Source organism: Heptranchias perlo, unplaced genomic scaffold (genome assembly GCF_035084215.1).
Source record: "Heptranchias perlo isolate sHepPer1 unplaced genomic scaffold, sHepPer1.hap1 HAP1_SCAFFOLD_167, whole genome shotgun sequence".
NCBI classification, from domain to species: Eukaryota; Metazoa; Chordata; class Chondrichthyes; order Hexanchiformes; family Hexanchidae; genus Heptranchias; species Heptranchias perlo.
In genome coordinates, this window is record NW_027138936.1 from 748964 (window position 1) to 774391 (window position 25428).

The following is a 25428-nucleotide window of genomic DNA, read 5'->3' on the forward strand; positions in this document are numbered from 1 at the left end:
GCAACTAAAGCCAGAGCTCTCTGGATGACAAAAGAGAGAGAGAGTAAGATGAAATGGAAAAAAGGGGCGTATGACAGATGTCAGGTTGATAATACAAGTGAGAACCAGACAGAATATAGAAAGGTCAGAGAGGAAGTGAAAAAGGAAATTAGAGAGTATGAGAATAGACTGGCGGCCAACATAAAAGGGAATCCAAAAGTCTTCTATAGGCAGTAAACAGTAAACGGGTAGTGAGGAGGGGTGGGGCCGATTAGGGACCATAAAGGAGATCTACTCATGGAGGCAGAGGGCATGGCCGAGGTACTAAATGAGTACTTTGCATCTGTCTTTACCAAGGAAGAAGATGCTGCCACAGTCTCAGTAAAGGAAGATATAGTTGATATACTGGATGGGCTAAAAATTGATAAAGAGGAGGTACTAGAAAGGCTAGCTGTACTTCAAGTAGATAAGTCACCCGGTCCGGATGGGATGCATCCTAGGTTATTGAGGGAAGTAAGGGTGGAAATTGCGGAGGTACTGGCCATAATCTTCCAAACTTCCCGTAGATACAGGGATGGTGCCAGAGGACTGGAGAATTGCAAATGTTACACCCTTGTTCAAAAAAGGGTGCAAGGATAAACCCAGCAACTACAGGCCAGTCAGTTTAACCTCAGTGGTGGGGAAACTTTTAGAAACAATAATCCGGGACAGAATTAACAGTCACTTGGACGAGTGTGGATTGATTAGGGAAAGTAAGCATGGATTTGTTAAAGGCAAATCGTGTTTAACTAACCTGATAGTTTTTTGATGAGGTAACAGAGAGGGTTGATGAGGGCAGTGCAGTTGATGTGGTGTATATGGACTTTCAAAAGGTGTTTGATAAAGTGCCGCATGGTCGGCTTATCATCAAGAATAAAGGGGACAGTAGCAACATTGATACAGAATTGGCTAAGGGACAGGAAACAGACAGTAGTGTTGTTTTTCAGACTGGAGGGGGGTGTACAGTGGTGTTCCCCAGGGGTTGGTGCTGGGACCACTGCTTTTCTTGATATATATTAATGACTTGGACTTGGGTGTACAGGGCACAATTTAAAAATTTACAGATGACACAAAACTTGGAAGTGTAGTGAACAGTGAGGAGGATAGTGATAGACTTCAGGAGGATATAGACAGGCTGGTGGAATGGGCGGACACGTGGCAGATGAAATTTAACGCAGAAAAATGCAAAGTGATACATTTTGGTAGGAAGAACGAGGAGAGGCAATGTAAACTAGAGGGCACAACTCTAAAAGGGGTACAGGAACAGAGAGATCTGGGGGTATATGCGCACAAATCGTTGAAGGTGGCAGGGCAGGTTGAGGAAGTGGTTAAAAAAGCATACGGGATCCTGGGCTTTATAAATAGAGGCACAGAGTACAAAAGTATGGAAGTCATGATGAACCTTTATAGAACACTGATTTGGCCACAACTGGAGTATTGTGTCCAGTTCTGGGCACCGCACTTTAGGAAGGATGTGAAGGCCTTAGAGAGGGTGCAGAAGAGATTTACTAGAATGATTCCAGGGATGAGGGACTTCAGTTACGTGGATAGACTGGAGACGCTGGGATTGTTCTCCTTGGAACAAAGATGGTTGCGAGGAGATTTGATCGAGGTTTTCAAAATCATGAAGGGCCTAGACAGAGTAGAGAGAGAGAAACTGTTCCCATTGGTGGAAGGGTCAAGAACCAGAGGACATAGATTTAAGGTGATTGGTGAAAGAACCAAAGGTGACATGAGGAAAAACTTTTTTACCCAGCGAGTGGTTGTGATCTGGAATACACTGCCCGAGGGGGTGGTGGAGGCAGATTCAATCATGGCCTTCAAAAGGGAACTGGATAAGTACATGAAAGGAAAAAATGTGCAGGGCTACTGGGAGAGGGCGAGGGACTGGGACTAGCTGGATTGCTCTTGCATAGAGCCAGCACAGACTCGATGGGCCGAATGGCCTCCTTCCGTGCTGTAACCTTTCAATGATTCCAGGTGTATTATTGAGTAAGCCATCGGCATGTTGAAGATGTGCTTCAGGTAGCTGGATGGGTTTGGAGGCACCCTTCTGTACTCACCAGTGAGGGTCTCCAGAAACACCCTGGTGTGCTGTGTCCTGCACGATATGGCACAGCAGAGAGGTTTAGAGGTGGAGGAGGATGAAGACGCTCGTCAATCATCCTCTGATGGTGACAACATTCAAGAAGAAGAGAAGGAGGAGAATCAATATGAAGAAGCGGCACCCATCGCCTGACCAGCCGTGTACATTGTTGCCCGGGATGTCATGGATGCCTTCATAGCTCGAAGGTTCAGCTAGTGACTCACACTGGATAAAATATAAATTAAATCTTCCGGCCCTCCCCCCCATCGCCCATTTTGCACAAAACGGTCTTTCGACTACACATACACCCATTGGACATCTCCCATTGGGTCCCATCATCTAGTCACAGTCATCAGGAAGTAAATGAAAGGTTGTGTTGGCACTGGGGACATAATAATGGGCAAGGCGGGCAGGTGGTGCTAATCAATAAGTTTTATGTGCCAATAGAAAATTGGAAACAACATATCATTTTGTCAAACACCATGTGCATCCCCTTGGTGAATTACAATTGCTTTCTCTTACGTTGCCTGCCCCTGTGCAGAAGGTGCATTCCCTGTGACTTCAGCAGAGGTAGAGCCAGGCTGCTCAGATCCCTGCCCTGACTCCTGAGATATTCATGGACTGTGACCTCTGGGTTTTGGAGCCTGTGAGGGCCCCGTCAAAGACTGCTCCACCTACACCTGTGCTGGGGCAGACTCAGCCATCGGGAGAGGAGACAGCATGTTGGATACTGGGTGAACAGTTGGGGGGGTGGGGAACGGTTGAGAACAGAGGGCACTTTGAGTGGAGTTCCCACTTCCATGTCCCCTTTCGCCATCATCCCTCTCCTGGGCCAGGCTCTCATCACTCCTTCCACCCTGCTGGAGAACAGTTTGGTGCAGATCAGTGACATGTTGTAAGGCCACAGATAAGGTATCTGTCATCCTGTTTAAGATGGCAGACATCTCCTGCATGGCCGTGGTCAGGGCCAGAATAGACTCATTTGAGAGCCGTGCTTGAAGCTCCATGGAGGTGGTCACTCTCTCCATAGCAGATATTCTCACACTCACCTGTGACATCAATCTCCAACAAGAGAGAGTCCAACCACCTCCCCTTGACATTCAACGGCATTACCATCGCCGAATCCCCCACTATCAACATCCTGGGGATCACCATTGACCAGAAACTTAACTGGGCCAGCCATATAAATACTGTGGCTACAAGAGCAGGTCAGAGGCTGGGTATTCTGCAGCGAGTGACTCACCTCCTGACTCCCCAAAGCCTTTCCACCATCTACAAGGCACAAGTCAGGAGTGTGATGGAATACTCTCCACTTGCCTGGATGAGTGCAGCTCCAACAACACTCAAGAAGCTCGACACCATCCAGGACAAAGCAGCCCGTTTGATTGGCACCCCATCGACCACCCTAAACATTCACTCCCTTCACCACCGGCGCACTGTGGCTGCAGTGTGTACCATCCACAGGATGCACTGCAGCAACTCGCCAAGGCTTCTTCGACAGCACCTCCCAAACCCGCGACCTCTACCACCTAGAAGGACAAGGGCAGTAGGCACATGGGAACAACACCACCTGCACGTTCCCCTCCAAGTCACACACCATCCCGACTTGGAAATATATCACCGTTCCTTCATTGTCGCTGGGTCAAAATCCTGGAACTCCCTTCCTAACAGCACTGTGGGAGAACCTTCACCACACGGACTGCAGCGGTTCAAGAAGACGGCTCACCACCACCTTCTCAAGGGCAATTAGGGATGGGCAATAAATGCCGGCCTTGCCAGCGACGCCCACATCCCGTGAAAGATTAATAAAAAACCCTCCACTACTGTTGGAGGTGGATTCCTCCATCCTCTCCACTGTTATGGAGAGTGTGTGTGGCTCGTCTGCCAGTACCTTGCAAAGGTGCAGCTGTACCTCAACCATTCTCATTCCCAACAATAGCCCCCAGGGTTCAGCACCTGCGTCCAGCTCAGCAGAGCCTGGAGAGGAGAGCGCCCACCAATGCGGACTCTCCACAGCTGCCCCTGCCAACAGTGTCTATTCGTGCTCACATGTGACTTGTGAATCACCAGGTAAAACCTGTATAAGTGGACCCAATGAAGTGTGTGTTTTTGGGCTGGTGCATGGTTGTATGTCCTGTGACGGTGTACCCTCAGAAGGAATGAGGTCCTCTGTGGAACCATCATCAGGCATGTCCACAGACTGTTGCTCTGTGGATGAAGGCCCTGGAAGACAAAAGGAAAGAATTAGTCCTGGCAAAATAACAATCTTGACAATCACCATACTCAGGTTTCTCATAGTTCAGTCATTGATGAAATAAAGGCAGCCTGTGTGTCAGAGATATTTTTGATTCTGTCACCAGACATCTGCAAGTTCCCAGTCTCTCCATCTCTGATTGAGAGGGAAGCAGATGTGCCACTTATCTCCATGGCCTCCTCCTCTACATCAGTGAGCTGCATAATTGGTGGTGGGTCACCTCCACTCCTCTCCATCTCCCTTACATTTTGCGTTCTCTTCTCCTACAAGGAGTGAAAGAACAGTCCTGATTGAAGGCCGTGTATTCACGTGATGGGTGCAGTGCATTCAGTGAGGGTGACTATCAGATCGATGCATCAAACTTCATAAGGACTGGGGAGAGTGGCAGTGGTGGATGGATACATGGGGAGGTGAGGATGTGAAGGATGGGTGCTGCTGAAACTTAAGTGGGTGTGAGGAGTGATGTGATGGAGTAGGCTTGGCAAGACAGAGTGTGGGGGGGTGGGGGGTGGGTGTTGTACACCACAGGATGTGGGTGAATCAGCAACTCTACTCACCTTTCCTGACCTGGTTAGGTCATTAAAACCCTTCTTGCTCTGCATCCAATACAATGCTCCTGCTGCTCACCTCCTCAGCTACCTCCAACCACGCCTTCTTGGTGAGAGCAGTGGGTTTCCTCCTCCCGTTCCTGGGGAAAATTATCTCCCTCCTGCTCCTGACTGCACCCAGCAGTATGTTGAGGGAAGCATTGTTAAATCTGGGTGCTGGCCTTGCTCGTCCTGAATCCACGTTCACTCACTCTCACCCTCTCCCTCCAAAACCTCCTCGCTCCTCAAAATTCCATTTTTAAATTGGCCCTTTAAATAGTAGAGTTGAGATCATGACATGTGGGTGTGCATCACACTTGCTGTCGCAGCTTGGAGACCCGAAAGCCGGAAAGAAAAATTTATTTAGGCGATCACGTTAAAATTGGACAGTCCCAGCTGCTAAATGTTCTTCCACGTTTCACGCACGCAATTCCTCGCCCCTCGCTCGGAACCCGTCTTCGCATTAATATCGGGGCCCGCGTGTCCCTCCTGAATTTACACTGCATGGATTGATATTTCTCATTATTATTGAATGGCCATTTCTGAACCTGCTGTTTTCTAGGGTCTAGAGATTGTGCAGAAAGCAGAGGAACTGGCTGAGGCTGTGGGAAATAAGGTAAGAGATATTGTGGAAATCAGACAGTGAAGATTGTGATTAATGATTGTACACTGCTCATTCAAATATCCCATTCCAGTATTATGGCAGCAAGAATCTGTTACTGATTCAAGAGAGGAAGAGAGAAGAGACTTGGATTGGTCCAAAATCATCACAAAAGCTGTCTGCAATGTCGAATATGATTCAGACTGAACATCATCTCAACATCTAGGAGTAACACACAATCTACATCTAGGACTACCATATACTTTAGACCTAGGAGTAACACGCACTCTAGACCTAGGCATAACATCAACTCTACATCTAGGAATAATACACACTCTACATATTGGAGTAACATTAACTTGACAACTAGGAATAACATCAACTCAACATCTAGGAGTAACACACACTCTACATCTAGAAATAACACTCACTCTACATCTAGGAGTAACGTTCACTCTAAATCACGGTGTAACATCATCTCGATATCTCAGAGTGACATCAACACTACACCTAGGATTAACATGAATTTTACATCTAGGATTAATATCTCTACACTCTGGACTAACAACAACTCTTCGTCTAGGAGTAAAGTCAACTCTATATCTAGGAGTATCTACATCTAAGAGTAACATCTACTCTGCATCTTGGAGTAAAGACAACTCTATATCTAGGAGTAACTCAATCTCTACATTTAGAAGTAATATTAAATCTACATCTAGGAGTAACATCAAATCTATATTTAGGAGTAACACCAACCCTACATCCAGGAGTAATGTCAAATTGACATCTAGGTGTAACAGCAACTCTACATCTAAGAGTAACAACAACTCTACATCTAAGACTAGCTTCACCTTTATACCTTAGAGTAACATCAACCCTCCATCTAGGAGTAACATCAATTCTACACTGAGGAGTAACACACACTCTACATCTAGGAGTAGCACACATGCTACATCTAAGATTAACATGAACTCTACAACTAGGAGCAACATCAAATTTACATATAGGAGTAACGTCAAATCTACATCTAGAATTAACATCAGCTCTATATCTAAGATAACTCCAAATCTACATCCAGGAGTATCATTAAATCAATATCTTGGAGTAACTTCAATCCTCCATCTAAGAGTAACATCAACTTTACATCTAAGAGTAACATCAACTCTACATATAGGAGTATCATCAGCTCTACACGTAGATGTAACATCAAATCTACATCTAGGAGTAGCATCAACTTTACATCCAGGAGTAACATTTAATCAGCATTTAGGAGTAACATCAGCTCTACATCCAAGAGTAACATCAACTCTACATCTAGGAGTAACAAACACTCTACACCTAGGAGTAACATCAACTCTACATCTAGGATTGACATGAACTCTACATCTAGGATTAATACCTCTACACTCGGGAGTAACATTAACTCTACATATAAAAATAGAAACATAGAAAATAGGAGCAAGAGTAGGCCATTCGGCCCTTCGGGCCTGCTCCGCCATTCAAAATGAGCATGGCTGATCGTCTCACTCAATACCCTGTTCCCACTTTTTCCCCATATCCCTTGATCCATTTAGCATTAAGAAATATTTCTATCTCCTTGAATATATTTAATGACTTGGCCTCCACTGCCTTCTGTGGTAGAGAATTCCACAGGTTCACCACCCTCTGAGTGAAGAAATTTCTCCTCATCTCGGTTCTAAATGCCAAACCCCGTATCCTGAGACTGTGACCCCTGGTTCTGGACTCCCCATCCATCGGGAACATCCTCCCTGCATCCAGTCTGTCTAGTCCTGTTAGAATTTTATATGTTTCAATGAGATCACCTCTCATTCTTCTAAACTCTAGTGAATATAGGCCTAGTCGACCCAATCTCTCCTCATACGTCAGTCCTGCCATCCCAGGAATCAGTCTGGTAAACCTTCACTGCACTCCCTCCATGGCAAGGACATTCCTTCCTCAGATAAGGAGACCAAAACTGCACACAATACTCCAGATGTGGTCTCACCAAGGCCCCATACAACTGCAGTAAGACATCCCTGCTCCTGTACTCAAATCCTCTTGCAATGAAGGCCAACATACCATTCGCCTTCCTAACTGCTTGCTGCACCTGAATGCTCGTTTCCAGCGACTGGTGTACAAGGACACCCAGGTCTCGTTGCACCTCCCCTTTTCCCAATCTATCACCATTCAGATAATAATCTGTCTTTCTATTTTTACAACCAAAGTGGATAACCTCACATTTATCCACGTTATACTGCATCTGTCATGTTCTTGCCCACTCACCCTCTCGGAGTAACATCATTTCACCATGTAGGAGTAGCATCAACTTTACATCTAGGAGTAATAACAAATCCACATCTAGCAGTAACATCAACTTTACATGGAGGAGTAACATCAACTCACCATCTAGGAGTAACATCAAATTGACTTCTAGGATTAAAATCAACTCTACATCTCGGAATTACATCATCTCTACATCAAGGAATCGCATCAACGTTCACATCTAGGAGTAACAGCAAATCAAGGTCTAGGATTAACAACAACTCTACATCTTGGTGTAACATCATCTCCACATCTACACTCAGGAGTAACATCAACTCTACATCCAGGAATGACATCAATTCTACATCTCGGTGTAACATCAAAGCTACATCTAGGAGTAACATACAATCTACTTCTAGGAGTATCATCAACTTTACATCTAAAAGTAACATCAACTCTACATCTTAGAGAAACGTCAACTCTACATCTTAGAGAAACGTCAACTCTACATCTTAGAGAAACGTCAACTCTACATCTTAGAGAAACGCCAACTCTACATCTTAGAGTAACATCAACTCCACATCCAAGAGTAACATCAACTCTATATCTAGGAGTAACATCAACCCTACATTTAGGAGCAATGCACACTCTACATCTTAGAATAATATCAAATCTACATCTCAGACGAACAACATCTCGACATCTAGGAGTAACATAAACCCTACATCTAGGAGTAACATCCACTCTACTTCTCAGAGAAACATCAAATCCACATGTAGGAGAAATACCAGCTCTACATCTAGGAGTAACACACGCTTTACCTATAGCAGTAACATCCAATCTACATCTAGGAGTAACATACACTCTATGTCTAGGAGTAACATCATATCTCCATCTAGGAGTAACATCAAATCTACATCTGGGAGTAACAACAAATTGACATCAAGGAGCAGCATCAAATTTACATCTGGTCTAACATCATCTCTACATCTATGGGTAATGCACACATTACACCCAGGATTAACATGATCTCTACATCTGGGGGTAACATCAACCCAACACCAAGGAGTAACATCAACTCTACATCTAGGAGTAAAATCAACTCTACATCTAGGTGGATGATCAACTCTACATCTAGGAATAACACACACACTACATCTAAGAGTAACATCAACTCTACATCTAGGAGTAAAATCAACTCTACACCTAGGAGTAACACACGCTCTACATCTAAGAGTAACATCAGCTCTACATCTAGGAGTATCAACAAATCTACATCTAGGTGTAAGATCAACTCTACGTCTAGGAGTAACACACACTCTACATCCAAGAGTAACACACACTCTACATCTTGGAGTAACGTCAACTCTACATCTAAGAGTAACATTAACCCTACAACTAGGATTATCATGAACTCTACATCTGGAATTAATACCTCTGCACTCTGGAGTAACATCAACCCTACATCCAGGAGTAGCACACAATCTACCTCTAGGAATAACATCAAACCTACATCTCAGAGTTACATCATCTCTACATCAAGGAATCACATCAACATTCAAATCTAGGAGTAACAGCAATTCAAGGTCTAGGATTAACAACTCTACATCTCAGTGTAACATCATCTCCACATCGACACTCAGGAGTAACATCAACTCTACATCGAGGAATGACATCAACTCTACATCTCAGTGTAACATCATCTCTACAACTACACTCAGGAGTAACGTCAACTCTACATCTAGGAATGACATCAATTCTACATCTCGGTGTAACATCAAAGCTACATCTAGGAGTAACATACAATCCACTTCTAGGAGTATCATCAACTTCACATCTAAAAGTAACATCAACTCTACATCTAAAAGTAACATCAACTCTACATCTTAGAGTAACATCAACTCTACATCTTAGAGTAACATCAATTCTGTATCTAAAAGTAACAACTATAAATCTTAGAGTAACATCAACTCGACATCTAAAGTAACATCAACTTTACATTTAAAAGTAACATCAACTCTACATCTAAAAGTAACATCAACTCTACATCTTAGAGTAACAGCAACTGTACATCTAAGAGTAACATCAACTCGACATCTAAAGTAACATCAACTTTACATTTAAAAGTAACATCAACTCTACATCTAAAAGTAACATCAACTCTACATCTTAGAGTAACAGCAACTGTACATCTAAGAGTAACATCAACTCTACATCTAAAAGTACATCAATTCTACATCTGGGAGTAACATCAATTCTACATCTTAGAATAACATCAAATCTACATCTCAGACTAACAACATCTCGACATTTAGGAGTAACATAAACCCTACATCTAGGAGTAACATCCACTCTACTTCTCGGAGAAACATCAAATCCACATGTAAGAGAAATATCAGCTCTACATCTAGGAGTAACACACACTTTACCTATAACAGTAACATCAAATCTACATCTCAGAGTAACATCGTATCTACATCTAGGAGTAACATCGAGTCTGCATCTAGGAGTAATATCAAATCTATATCTAGGAGTAACATACACTCTATGTCTAGGAGTAACATAATATCTACATCGAGGAGTAACACACACTCTACATCTTGGAGTAACTTTATCTCTGCATCGAAGAGTAACATCAACCCTACAACTAGGTTTATCATGAACTCTACATCTGGAATTAATGCCTCTACACTCTGGAGTAACATCAACACTACATCTAGGAGTAACACACCATCTACTTCAAGAATAACATCAACCCTACATCTCGGAGTTACATCATCTCTACATCAAGGAATCATATCAACATTCACATCTAGGAGTAACAGCAAATCAAGGCCTAGGATTAACAACAAATCTATATCTCGGTGTAACATCATCTCCACATCTACACTCAGGAGTAACATCAACTCTACATCAAGGAATTACATCAATTCTACATCTCGTGTAACATCAAAGCTACATCTAGGAGTAACACACACTCTACTTTTAGGAGTATCATCAACTTTACATCTAAAAGTAATGTCAATTCTACAGGTTAGAGTAACATCAACTCTACATCTAAAAGTAACATCAACTCTACATTTTAGAGTAACATCAAATCTGCATCTCAGGCGAACAACATCTTGACATCTAGGAGTAACATAAAACCCTACATCTAGAAGTAACATCCACTCTACTTCTAGGAGAAACATCAAATCCACATGTAGGAGTAACACCAGCTCTTCATCTAGGAGTAACACACACTTTACCTATAGCAGTAACACCAAATCTACATCTGGGAGTAACACACACTCTACATCTAGGAGTAATATCTTATCTACATCTAGGTGTAACTTTTAGTCTACATCTAGGAGTAACATCAAATCTACATCTAGGAGTAATGTTTAGGCTAAATCTAGGAGTAACATCATATCTACATCTAGGAGTAACATTTAGTCTACATCTAGGAGTAACATCAAATCTACATCTAGGAGTAACATACTCTCTACATCTAGGAATAGCATCGAGTCTACATCTAAGAGTAACAACAAATCTTCATCTGGGAGTAACAGCAAATCGACATCATGGAGTAGCATCAACTTTACATCTGGATCTAACATCAACTCTACATCTAAAAGTAACATCAACTCTACATCTAAGAATAACATCAACTCTACATCTAAGAATAACATCAACTCTACATCTAAGAGTAATGTCAACTCTACATCTAAAAGTAACATCAACTCTACATCTTAGAGTAACATCAACTCTACATCGAAATATAACATCAACTCTACATCTAAGAGTAACGTCAACTCTACATCTAAGAGTAACATCAACTCTACATCTAAAAGTAACATCAACTCTACATCTAAGAGTAACATCAACTCTACATCTAAAGTAACATCAACTCTACATCTAAAAGTAACATCAACTCTACATCTAAGAGTAACGTCATCTCTACATATTAGAGTAACAGCAACTGAACATCTAAGAGTAACATCAACTCTACATCTTAGAGTAACATCAACTCTACATCTTAGAGTAACATCAAATTTACAACTGAAAGTAACATCAACTCTACATCTCACAGTAACATCAACTCTACATCTAAGAGTAATATCAACTCTACATCTTAGAGTAACATCAACTCTACATCTAAGAGTAATATCAACTCTACATCTTAGAGTAACATCAACTCTACATCTAAGAGTAACATCAACTCTACATCTTTGAGTAACATCAACTCGACATCCAAGAGTAACATCAACTCTATATCTAGGAGTAACATCAACCCTACATTTAGGAGAAACACACACTCTACATCTTCTACATCAAGGAATCACATCAACATTCAAATCTAGGAGTAACAGCAAATCAAGGTCTAGGATTAACAACAACTCTACATCTCGGTGTAACAGCATCTCTACGTCTACACTCAGGAGTAACATCAATTCTACATCCAGGAATGACATCAACTCTACATCGCGGTGTAACATCAAAGCAATATCTTGGAGTAACACACACTCTACTTTCATCAAATTCACATCTAAAGGTAACGTCAACTCTACATGTTAGAGTAACATCAACTCTACATCTTAGAGTAACATCAACTCCACATCTTAGAGTAACATCGACTCTACATCTAGAAGTAACATGCACTCTACATCTTAGAGTAACATTAACTCTACATCTTAGAGTAACATCAACTTTACAACTATAAGTAACATCAACTCTACATCTAAGAGTAACATGAACTCTACATCTAAAAGTAACATCAACCCTACATATAAGAGTAACATCAACTCTACATCTTAGAGTAACAGCAACAATACATCTAAGAGTAACATCAACTTTACATCTAAAAGTAACATGAACTCTATATCTTAGAGTAACATCAAATTTACAACTAAAAGTAACTTCAACTCTACATCTTAGAGTAACATCAACTCGACATCTAAGAGTAACATCAAATTTACAACTAAAAGTAACATCAACTCTAGGTCTTAGAGTAACATCATATTTACAACTAAAAGTAACATCAACTCTGCATCTCAGAGTAACATCAACACTAAATCTTAGAGTGACATCCACTATACATCTAGGAGTAACATCAACGCAACATCCAAGAGTAACAAAAACTCTACATCTTACAGTAGCATCAACTCCACTTCTAAGAGTAACATTCACTTTATATCTTAGAGTAACTTCAACTCTACATCTTAGAGTAACATCAACTCTACATCTAAAGTAACATCAACTCTACATCTAAGAATAACATCAACTCTACATCTAAGAATAACATCAACTCTACATCTAAGAGTAACGTCAACTCTCCATCTAAAAGTAACATCAACTCTACATCTTAGAGTAACATCAACTCTACATCTAAAGTAACATCAACTCTACATCTAAGAGTAACGTCAACTCTACATCTAAGAGTAACGTCAACTCTACATCTAAGAGTAACATCAACTCTACATCTAAGAGTAACATCAACTCTACATCTAAAAGTAACATCAACTCTACATCTTAGAGTAACATCAACTCTACATCTAAAGTAACATCAAATCTACATCTGGGAGTAACAAAAAATTGACATCAAGGAGCAGCATCAAATTTACATCTGGTCTAACATCATCTCTACATCTACGGGTAATGCACACATTACACCCAGGATTAACATGATCTCTACATCTGGGGCTAACATCAACCCTACATCTAGGTGTAACATCAAAGCTACATCTAGGAGTAACACACACTCTACTTCTAGGAGTATCATCAACTGGACATCTAAAAGGAACATCAACTCTACATCTAAGAGTAACATCAACTCTACATCTAAGAGTATCAACAATTCGACATCTAAGAGTAACATCAACTCTAAATCTGAGAGTAACATCAACTCTATATCTAAAAGTAACATCAACTCTACATCTTAGAGTAACATCAACTCTAAATCTGAGAGTAACATCAACTCTAAATCTTAGAGTAACATCAACTCTACATCTAAAAGTAACATCAACTCTACATCTAAGAGTATCAACAATTCTACATCTAAGAGTAACATCAACTCTAAATCTTAGAGTAACATCAACTCTACATCTTAGAGTAACATCAGCTCCACATCTAGGAGTAACATCAACTCTACATCCAAGAGTAACACCAACTCTCTATTTAGGAGTAACATCAACCCTACATTTAGCAGCAACACACACTATACATCTTAGAATAACATCAAATCTACATCTCAGACTAACAACATCTCGACATCTAGGAGTAACATCCACTCTACTTCTCAGAGAAACATCAAATCCACATGTAGGAGAAATACCAGCTCTACATCTAGGAGTAACACACACTTTACCTATAGCAGTAACATCCAATCTACATCTAGGAGTAACATCATATCTACATCTAAGAGTAACATCTAGTCTACATCTAGGAGTAACATCAAATCTACAACTAGGAGTAACATCTTATCTACATCTAGGAGTAACATCTTATCTACATCTAGGAGTAACATCAAATCTACATCTGGGAGTAACAACAAATTGACATCAAGGAGCAGCATCAACTTAACATCTAGGTCTAACATCATCTCTACATCGATGGGTAATGCACACATTACACCCAGGATTAACATGATCTCTACATCTGGGGGTAACATCAACCCAACACCAAGGAGTAACATCAACTCCACATCTAGGTGTAGGGTCAACACTACATCTAGGTGTAGGGTCAACACTACATCTAGGAGTAACACGCACTTTACATCTGGGAGTAACTTCATCTCTACATCTAAGAGTAATACCAGCTCTGCATCTAGGAGTAACACATGCTTTACCTATAGCAGTAACATCAAATCTACATCTAGGAGTAGCATACACTCTACATCTAGGAGTAACATCATATCTACATCTAGGAATAAAATCAACTCTACATCTAGGTGCAAGACCAACTCTACACCTAGGAGTAACAGACACTCTACATCTAAGAGTAACACCAGCTCGACAACTAGGAGTATTATCAACTCTACATCTAAGAGTAACATCAACCCTACAACTAGGATTATCATGAACTCTACATCTGGAATTAATGCCTCTACACTCTGGAGTAACATCAACCCTACATCTAGGAGAAACACACATTCTACTTCTCAGAATAACATCAACCCTGCATCTCGGAGTTACATCATCTCTACATCAAGAAATCGCATCAACATGGACATCTAGGAGTAACAGCAAATCAAGGCCTAGGGTTAACAACAACTCTACATCTCAGTGTAACATCATCTCTACATCTACACTCAGGAGTAACGTCAACTCTACATCTAAGAGTAACATCAACTCTACATCTAAGAGTAACATCAACTCTACATCTAAGAGTAACATCAACTCTACATCTGAAAGTAACATCAACTCTACTTCTAAGAGTAACATCAACTCTACATCTAAGAGTAACATCAACTCTACATCTAAAAGTAACATCAATGCTACATTTTAGAGTAACATCAACTCTACATCTAAATGTAACAACAACTCTGCATCTTAGAGTAACATCAACTCGACCCCTTAGAGTAACATCAACTCTACATCTAAATGTAACATCAACTCTACATAGGAACAGGAGTAGGCCATTCAGCCCCTCATGTCTGCTCTGCCATTTGATAAGATCATGGCTGATCTGTGATCTGACTCCATATACCTGCCTTTGGCCCATATCCCTTAATACCTTTGGTTGCCGAAAAGCTATCTATCTCAGCTTTAAATTTAGAAATTGAGCTAGTATCAATTGCCATTTGCGGAAGAGAGTTCCAAACTTCTACCACCCTTTGTGTGTAGAAATGTTTTCAAACTCGCTCCTGAAAGGTCTGGCTCTAATTTTTAGACTGTGCCCCCTACTCCTAAAATCCCCAACCAGCGGAAATAGTTTCTCTCTATCCACCCTATCTGTTCCCCTTAATATCTTATAAACTTCGATCAGATCACCCCTTAACCTTCGAAACTCCAGAGAATACAACCCAATTTGTGTAATCTCTCCTCGTAACTTAACCCTTGAAGTCCGGGTATCATTCTAGTAAACCTATGCTGCACTCCCTCCAAGGCCAGTATGTCCTTCCGAAGGTGCGGTGCCCAGAACTGCTCTCAGTACTCCAGGTGCGGTCTAACCAGGGTTTTGTATAGCTGCAGCATAACTTCTGCCCCCTTGTACTCCAGTCCTCTAGATATAAAGGCCAACATTCCATTAGCCTTTTTGATTATTTTCTGCACCTGTTCATCACACTTCAATGATCTATGTACCTGTACCCCTAAGTCCCTTTGGACATCCACTGTTTTTAACTTTTTACCATTTAGAAAGTACCCTGTTCTATCCTTTTTTGATCCAAAGTGGATGACCTCACATTTGTCTACATTGAATTCCATTTGCCACAGTTTTGCCCATTCACCTAATCTATCAATATCGCTTTGTAATTTTATGTTTTCATCTACACTGCTTACAATGCCACCAATCTTTGTGTCATCGGCAAACTTAGATATGAGACTTTCAATGCCTTCATCGTTAATAAATATTGTGAATAATTGAGGCCCCAAGACAGATCCCTGCAGGACTCCACTAGTCACATCCTGCCAATGTGAGTACCTTCCCATTATCCCTACTCTCTGTCGCCTTTCGCTCAGCCAACTTCCGAACCAAGTCCGTACTTTTCCCTCGATTCCATGGGCTTCTATCTTAGCTAACAGTCTCTTATGTGGGACCTTATCAAATGCCTTCTGGAAGTCCATATAAATAACATCCATTGACATTCCCCTGTCCACTACTTTAGTCACCTCTTCAAAAAATTCAATCAGGTTTGTCAGGCACGACCTACCTTTCACAAATCCATGCTGGCTCTCTCTGATTAACTGAAAATTCTCGAGGTGTTCAGTCACCCTATCCTTAAATAGACTCCAGCATTTTCCCCACAACAGATGTTAGGCTAACTGGTTTATAATTCCCTGGTTTCCCTCTCTCTCCTATCTTAAAAAGCGGAGTGACATGTGCCATCTCAGAGTAACATCAACTCTACATCTAAGAGAGAGTCTAACCACCTCCCCTTGACATTCAACGGCATTACCATCGCCGAATCCCCCACCATCAACATCCTGGGGGTCACCATTGACCAGAAACTTAACTGGACCAGCCATATAAATACTGTGGCTACGAGAGCAGGTCAGAGGCTGGGTATTCTGCGGCGAGTGACTCACCACCTGACTCCCCAAAGCCTTTCCACCATCTACAAGGCATAAGTCAGGAGTGTGATGGAATACTCTCCACTTGCCTGGATGAGTGCAGCTCCAACAACACTCAAGAAGCTCGACACCATCCAGGACAAAGCAGCCCGCTTGATTGGTACCCCATCCACCACCCTAAACATTCACTCCCTTCACCACCGGCGCACTGTGGCTGCAGTGTGTACCATCCACAGGATGCACTGCAGCAACTCACCAAGGCTTCTTCGACAGCACCTCCCAAACCCGCGACCTCTACCACCTAGAAGGACAAGAGCAGCAGGCGCATGGGAACAACACCACCTGCACGTTCCCCTCCAATTCACGCTCCATCCCGACTTGGAAATATATCGCCGTTCCTTCATTGTCGCTGGGTCAAAATCCTGGAATTCCCTTCCTAACAGCACTGTGGGAGAACCTTCACCACACGGACTGCAGTGGTTCAAGAAGGCGGCTCACCACCACCTTCTCAAGGGCAATTAGGGATGGGCAATAAATTCTGCCCTCGCCAGCGACGCCCACATCCCGTGAACGAATTTAAAAAAGTAACATCAGCTCTACATCTAAGAGTAATATCAACTCTACATCTAAGAGTAAAATCAGCTCTACATCTAAGAGTAACATCAACTCTACATCTAAGAGTAACATCAACTCTACATCTTAGAGTAAAATCAACTCTACGTCTCAGAGTAACATCAACTCTGTGTCTGTGTGTATGCCTGTCTGTTTTTCTCTGTATATGTCAGTGTGTCTATATGTGTGTCTATGTATATGTATCTGTGTCTAGGTGTCTGTGTGCGTGTCTGTGTGTATGTATGTGTGTCTAGGTGTGTGTCTGTGTGTGTGTCTGTGTGTATGTATGTGTGTCTAGGTGTCTGTGTGCGTGTCTGTGTGTATGTATGTGTGTCTAGGTGTGTGTGTGTGTGTGTATGTACGTGTGTCTAGGTGTGTGTGTCTGTGTGTATGTAAGTGTGTCTAGGTGTCTGTGTGTGTGTCTGTGTGTATGTACGTGTGTCTAGTGTCTGTGTGTGTGTCTGTGTGTATGTACGTGTGTCTAGGTGTCTGTGTGTGTCTGTGTGTATGTATGTGTGTCTAGGTGTCTGTGTGTGTGTCTGTGTGTATACATGTGTGTCTAGGTGTCTGTGTGCGTGTCTGTGTGTATGTACGTGTGTCTGGGTGTCTGTGTGTGTGTATGTATGTGTGTCTAGGTGTCTGGGTGTCTGTGTGTGTGTCTGTGTGTATGTACGTGTGTCTGGGTGTCTGTGTGTGTGTATGTATGTGTGTCTAGGTGTCTGTGTGTGTGTCTGTGTCTAGGTGTCTGTGTGTGTGTCTGTGTGTATGTACGTGTGTCTAGGTGTCTGTGTGCATGTCTGTGTGTGTGTGTGTGTCTGTGTGTATGTATGTGTGTCTAGGTGTGTGTGTGTGTCTGTGTGTATGTACGTGTGTCTAGGTGTGTGTGTGTGTCTGTGTGTATGTATGTGTGTCTAGGTGTGTGTGTGTGTCTGTGTGTATGTACGTGTGTCTAGGTGTGTGTGTGTGTGTCTGTGTGTATGTATGTGTGTCTAGGTGTGTGTGTGTGTGTCTGTGTGTATGTACGTGTGTCGAGGTGTCTGTGTGTGTGTATCTGTGTGTCTGTATGTGTGTCTAGGTGTCTGTGTGCGTGTCTGTGTGTATGTACGTGTGTCTAGGTGTCTGTGTGTGTGTCTGTGTCTAGGTGTCTGTGTGTGTGTGTGCCTGTGTGTATGTACGTAGGGTAATAATAGTGGGGGATTTCAACTTCCCCAATATTAACTGGGATACTCAGAGTGTAAAAGGCTTAGAGGGTACAAAATTCTTAACGTGCATCCAGGAGAGCTTTTTGAGCCAGCATGTAGAAAGTCCTACAAGAGATGGGGCGGTACTGGACCTAATTCTAGGGAATGTGGCCGGCCAAGTGGAAGAAGTGCTAGTAGGTGAGCACTTTGGTGACAGTGACCATAATTCGGTGAGATTTAAGGTGGTCATGGAAAAGGACAGGGAGGGGCCGGAAATAAAGGTTCTAAATTGGGGGAAGGCCGATTTTAATAGGATAAGGCAGGATCTGGCCAAAATGGACTGGGATCAGCTGCTTGTAGGAAAATCCGCATCGGAGCAATGGGAGTCTTTCAGAAGGGAGATTGAGACCATACAATGGCAACATGTTCCCGTAAAGGTCAAGGGTGGTTCCAAGAACTCCAGGGAACCTTGGATGTCAGGGGATATACGAGAATGGATTCGGAAAAAAAGGAGGGCTTTTGGCAGATACAAAAGGCTAAAGACGGAGGAAGCCCTAGAGGAGTACAAAAAGTGCAGGGGGATACTTAAAAAAGAAATTAGGAGATCAAGGAGGGGCCATGAAATAACACTGGTGAGCAAAATAAAGGAAAATCCTAAGATGTTTTATAAGTATATTAAGGGTAAGAGGATAACTAGGGAAAAAATAGGGCCCATTAGGGACAAAAATGGCAATCTGTGTGTGGAGCCGGCAGATGTAGGAGGGGTTCTAAATGAATTTTTTGCATCTGTTTTCACTGTGGAGAAGGACGATGTAGACATAGAAATACGGCAGGGGGACTGTGATATACTCGAACATATTAACATTGAGCGCGAGGAGGTATTGGCGGTTTTAGCAGGCCTAAAAATGGATAAATCCCCAGGCCCGGACGAAATGTATCCCAGGCTACTGTGTGAGGCAAAGGAGGAGATTGCGGGGGCTCTAACACATATATTCAGAACCTCTCTGGCCACAGGGGATGTGCCAGAGGACTGGAGAACCGCTAATGTAGTACCATTATTCAAGAAGGGGAGTAGGGAAAAACCGGGGAACTACAGGCCAGTGAGCCTAACATCAGTGGTAGGAAAATTATTGGAAAAAATTCTGAAGGACAAAATTAGTCTCCACTTGGAGAAGCAAGGATTAATCAGGGATAGTCAACATGGCTTTGTCAAGGGAAGATCATGTCTGACTAATTTGATTGAATTTTTTGAGGGGGTGACTAGGCGTGTGGATGAGGGTAACGCAGTGGATGTGGTATACATGGATTTCAGTAAGGCCTTCGATAAAGTCCTGCACAGGAGACTGGTCAAGAAGGTACGAGCCCATGGAATCCAGGGTGCCTTGGCACTTTGGATACAAAACTGGCTTAGTGGCAGAAGGCAGAGGGTGATGGTCGAAGGTTGTTTTTGTGACTGGAAGCCTGTGGCCAGTGGGGTACCACAGGGATCGGTGCTGGGTCCCTTGCTGTTTGTGGTCTACATTAACGACTTGGATATGAATGTAAAAGGTATGATCAGTAAGTTCGCTGATGATACAAAAATTGGTAGGGTGGTAAATAGCGAGGAGGATAGCCTCAGTCTGCAGGACGATATAGATGGGTTGGTCAGATGGGCGGAACAGTGGCAAATGGAATTTAACCCGGAAAAGTGCGAGGTGATGCACTTTGGAGGGACTAACAAGGCACGGGAATACACAATGAATGGGAGGACCCTGGGCAAGACAGAGGGTCAGAGGGATCTTGGTGTGCAAGTTCACAGATCCCTGAAGGCGGCGGAACAGGTTGATAAGGTGGTAAAGAAGGCATATGGGATACTTGCCTTTATTAGCCGAGGCATAGAATATAAGAGCAAGGAGGTTATGATGGAGCTGTATAAAACACTGGTTAGGCCACAGCTGGAGTACTGTGTGCAGTTCTGGTCGCCACACTACAGGAAGGATGTGATCGCTTTGGAGAGGGTGCAGAGGAGATTCACCAGTATGTTACCAGGGCTGGAGCGCTTCAGCTATGAAGAGAGACTGGGAAGATTGGGTTTGTTTTCCTTGGAGCAGAGGAGGCTGAGGGGGGACATGATTGAGGTGTACAAAATTATGAGGGGCACAGATAGGATGGATACTAAGGAGCTTTTTCCCTTCATTGAAGGTTCTATAACAAGGGGACATAGATTCAAGGTAAAAGGCGGGAGGTTTAGAGGGGATTTGAGAAAGAACTTTTTCACCCAGAGGGTGGTTGGAGTCTGGAACTCACTGCCTGAAAGGGTTGTGGAGGCAGGAACCCTCACAACATTCAAGAAGCATTTGGATGAGCACTTGAAATGCCATAGCATACAAGGCTACGGACCAAATGCTGGAATATGGGATTAGAGTAGACTGGGCTTGATGGCCGGCGCGGACACGATGGGCCGAAGGGCCTCTATCCGTGCTGTATAACTCTATGACTCTCTATGACGTGTGTCTAGGTGTCTGTGTGTATGCCTTTATCTGTGTGTCTGGTTGTGTGTATCTATGTATCGGTGTGCACCTATGTGTGTCCATGACTGTGTGTGTCTGAGTATGTGTGTATGTGGGTGGGTATGTTGGGCTGTGTTTGTCTCTGTGTGTATCTGTATGTGTGTTTCTGTGTATCCGTGTGTCTGTGTGTGTGTCTCTCTATGTGTATGTGTCAGTGTGTATGTGTGTGTATCTGTGTATGTCTGTCTGTGTGTTTCTGTTTGATTGTGTGTATTTGTGTGATAATGTGTGTGTCTGTGTGTGCCTGTCTGAGTGTCTGAGCATCTGTGTGTGACTGTCTGAGTGTCTGTGTGTGACTGTCTGAGTGTCTGTGTGTGCCTGTTTGAGTGTCTGTGTGTGACTGTCTGAGTGTCTGTGTGTGCCTGTCTGAGTGTCTGTGTGTGACTGTCTGAGTGTCTGTGTGTGCCTGTCTGAGTGTCTGTGTGTGCCTGTCTGAGTGTCTGTGTGTGACTGTCTGAGTGTCTGTGTGTGCCTGTCTGAGTGTCTGTGTGTGCCTGTCTGAGTGTCTGTGTGTGACTGTCTGAGTGTCTGTGTGTGCCTGTCTGAGTGTCTGTGTGTGCCTGTCTGTGTGTCTGAGCATCTGTTTGTGTCTGTCTGAGTGTCTGTGTGTGCCTGTCTGAGTGTCTGTGTGTGCCTGTCTGAGTGTCTGTGTGTGCCTGTCTGAGTGTCTGTGTGTGCCTGTCTGAGTGTCTGTGTGTGCCTGTCTGTGTGTCTGAGCATCTGTTTGTGTCTGTCTGAGTGTCTGTGTGTGTCAGTCTGAGCATCTGTGCGTCTCTATGTGTTAGCCTGAGTGTCTGTGTGTGTCAGTCTGAGTGTCTTTGTATGTGCCTGTCTGAGTGTCTGTCTGTGTCAGTCTGAGTGTCTGTGTGTCTGTGTGTGCCTGTCTCGGTGTCCGTGTGTGTGCCTGTCTGAGTGTCTTTGTGTGTGCCTGTCTCAGTGTCTGTTTGTACCTGTCTGTGTGTCTGTGTGTGTCAGTCTGAGTGTCTGTGTGTCTGTGTGTGCCTGTCTGAGTGTCTGTACCTGTCTGTGTGTCTGTACCTGTCTGTGTGTCTGTGTGTGTCAGTCTGAGTGTCTGTGTGTGCCTGTCTGAGTGTCTGTTTGTACCTGTCTGTGTATCTGTGTGTGTCAGTCTGAGTGTCTGTGTGTCTGTGTGTGTCAGTCTGAGTGTCTGTGTGTCTGTGTGTGTCAGTCTGTGTGTCTGTGTGTCTGTGTGTGTCAGTCTGTGTATCTGTGTGTGTCAGTCTGAGTGTCTGTGTGTCTGTGTGTGTCAGTCTGTGTGTCTGTGTGTGCCTGTCTGAGTGTCTGAGTGTCTGTGTGTGCCTGTCTGAGTGTTTGAGTGTCTGTGTGTCTGTGTGTGCCTGTCTGAGTGTTTGAGTGTCCGTGTGTGTATCTGTGTGTGTCAGTCTGAGTGTCTGTGTGTCTGTGTGTGCCTGTCTGAGTGTTTGAGTGTCTGTGTGTGCCTGTCTGAGTGTCTGTGTGTCTGTGTGTGCCTGTCTGAGTGTCTGTGTGTCTGTGTGTGCCTGTCTGAGTGTTTGAGTGTCCGTGTGTGTATCTGTGTGTGTCAGTCTGAGTGTCTGTGTGTCTGTGTGTGCCTGTCTGAGTGTTTGAGTGTCTGTGTGTGCCTGTCTGAGTGTCTGTGTGTCTGTGTGTGCCTGTCTGAGTGTCTGTGTGTCTGTGTGTGCCTGTCTGAGTGTTTGAGTGTCCGTGTGTGTATCTGTGTGTGTCAGTCTGAGTGTCTGTGTGTCTGTGTGTGCCTGTCTGAGTGTCTGTGTGTCTGTGTGTGCCTGTCTGAGTGTTTGAGTGTCTGTGTGTGCCTGTCTGAGTGTCTGTGTGTCTGTGTGTGCCTGTCTGAGTGTCTGTGTGTCTGTGTGTGCCTGTCTGAGTGTTTGAGTGTCCGTGTGTGTATCTGTGTGTGTCAGTCTGAGTGTCTGTGTGTCTGTGTGTGCCTGTCTGAGTGTTTGTGTGTCTGTGTGTGTGTTTTCAGCCTGCTCTCTGTTCCTGTTGATGCCTGTGTGTTCTGTGCCCTCTCTCCAGCTCCACATGTTGAAGGCACACTGTTTGAGTGAGACCATTTATCGAGTGAAGGGCTGCCAGCAGCTCCTCCGAGAGCACGTGGTGAAGTTCCATGAGTGTATGGAAGACATGGAGTTATACTGCGGGATGTGTGGAGAGTCGATTGGAGATAAGAACTCGCAGCTCCAGGCACTGCCGTGTTCCCACCTTTTCCATCTAAAGTAAGTGGACGAGGAGGTTGAGAAGGTGAAACGTGGGAATAGAGTCTCTGATCAGAGTGTTTAGAATGGGCCCTTTATTGTCCAACAAGATTAATATCAGCTCAGGCAATGGATGTATCAGATTCAGGCTGTGTGACCGAGACAGAGGGTCAGGACTGAGGGAGCGCTGCACTGTCGGAGGGTCAGTACTGAGGGAGAGCTGCACTGTCGGAGGGTCAGTACTGAGGGAGAGCTGCACTGTCGGAGGGTCAGGACTGAGGGAGCGCTGCACTGTCGGAGGGTCAGTACTGAGGGAGAGCTGCACTGTCGGAGGGTCAGTACTGAGGGAGTGCTGCACTGTCGGAGGGGCAGTACTGAGGGAGCGCCGCACTGTCGGAGGGTCAGTACTGAGGGAGCGCTGCACTGTCGGAGGGTCAGTACTGAGGGAGCGCCGCACTGTCGGAGGGTCAGTACTGAGGGAGCGCTGCACTGTCGGAGGGTCAGTACTGAGGGAGCGCTGCACTGTCGGAGGGTCAGTACTGAGGGAGCGCTGCACTGTCGGAGGGTCAGTACTGAGGGAGCACTGCACTGTCGGAGGGTCAGGACTGAGGGAGCACCGCACTGTCGGAGGGTCAGTACTGAGGGAGCACCGCACTGTCGGAGGGTCAGTACTGAGGGAGCGCTGTACTGTCGGAGGGTCAGTACTGAGGGAGCGCCGCACTGTCGGAGGGTCAGTACTGAGGGAGTGCTGCACTGTCGGAGGGTCAGTACTGAGAGAGTCCTGCACTGTCGGAGGGTCAGTACTGAGGGAGCGCTGCACTGTCGGAGGGACAGTACTGAGGGAGTGCTGCACTGTCGGAGGGTCAGTACTGAGAGAGTCCTGCACTGTCGGAGGGTCAGTACTGAGAGAGTCCTGCACTGTCGGAGGGTCAGTACTGAGGGAGCGCTGCACTGTCGGAGGATCAGTACTGAGGGAGTGCTGCACTGTCGGAGGGTCAGTACTGAGGGAGAGCTGCACTGTCGGAGGGTCAGTACTGAGGGAGAGCTGCACTGTCGGAGGGTCAGTACTGAGGGAGCGCTGCACTGTCGGAGGGTCAGTACTGAGGGAGCGCTGCACTGTCGGAGGGTCAGTACTGAGGGAGCGCTGCCCTGTCGGAGGGTCAGTACTGAGGGAGCGCTGCACTGTCGGAGGGACAGTACTGAGGGAGCGCTGCACTATCGGAGGGACAGTACTGAGGGAGCGCTGCACTGTCGGAGGGTCAGTACTGAGGGAGCGCTGCACTGTCGGAGGGTCAGTACTGAGGGAGCGCTGCACTGTCGGAGGGTCAGTACTGAGGGAGCGCTGCACTGTCGGAGGGTCAGTACTGAGGGAGCGCTGCACTGTCGGAGGGTCAGTACTGAGGGAGTGCTGAATAATTCCAGTAATAACAGGCCAATCAGTCCACTGTCAGTGGTGAGAAAACTGGTAGTAACAATTTCAAGAAAAAAATTAATTCTCACTTGGAGAAGCACAGGTTAATAAGGGTCAGCTCATCACAGGTTAATAAGGGTCAGCTCATCACAGGTTAATAAGGGTCAGCTCATCACAGGTTAATAAGGGTCAGCTCATCACAGGTTAATAAGGGTCAGCTCATCACAGGTTAATAAGGGTCAGCTCATCACAGGTAAATAAGGGTCAGCTCATCACAGGTTAATAAGGGTCAGCTCATCACAGGTTAATAAGGGTCAGCTCAGGACGGGTTAATAAGGGTCAGCTCAGGACGGGGTTAATAAGGGTCAGCTCAGGACGGGTTAATAAGGGTCAGCTCAGCACGGGGTTAATAAGGGTCAGCTCAGGACGGGTTAATAAGGGT

At 44.3% G+C, this 25428-nt stretch overlaps 1 protein-coding gene across 2 annotated transcripts in view; it reads left to right on the forward strand.

The window, feature by feature from the left end:
- The window catches only part of rapsn (receptor-associated protein of the synapse, 43kD), a 585875-nt gene that overhangs the window by 544945 nt on the left and 15502 nt on the right, over positions 1-25428 (forward strand). For both annotated transcript variants that reach the window (XM_067977685.1, XM_067977686.1), the window contains 2 exons: positions 5508-5561; positions 23397-23596. In XM_067977685.1, coding sequence (XP_067833786.1) covers positions 5508-5561; positions 23397-23596 — 254 coding nt within the window. The remainder of the gene's footprint in view (positions 1-5507; positions 5562-23396; positions 23597-25428) is intronic.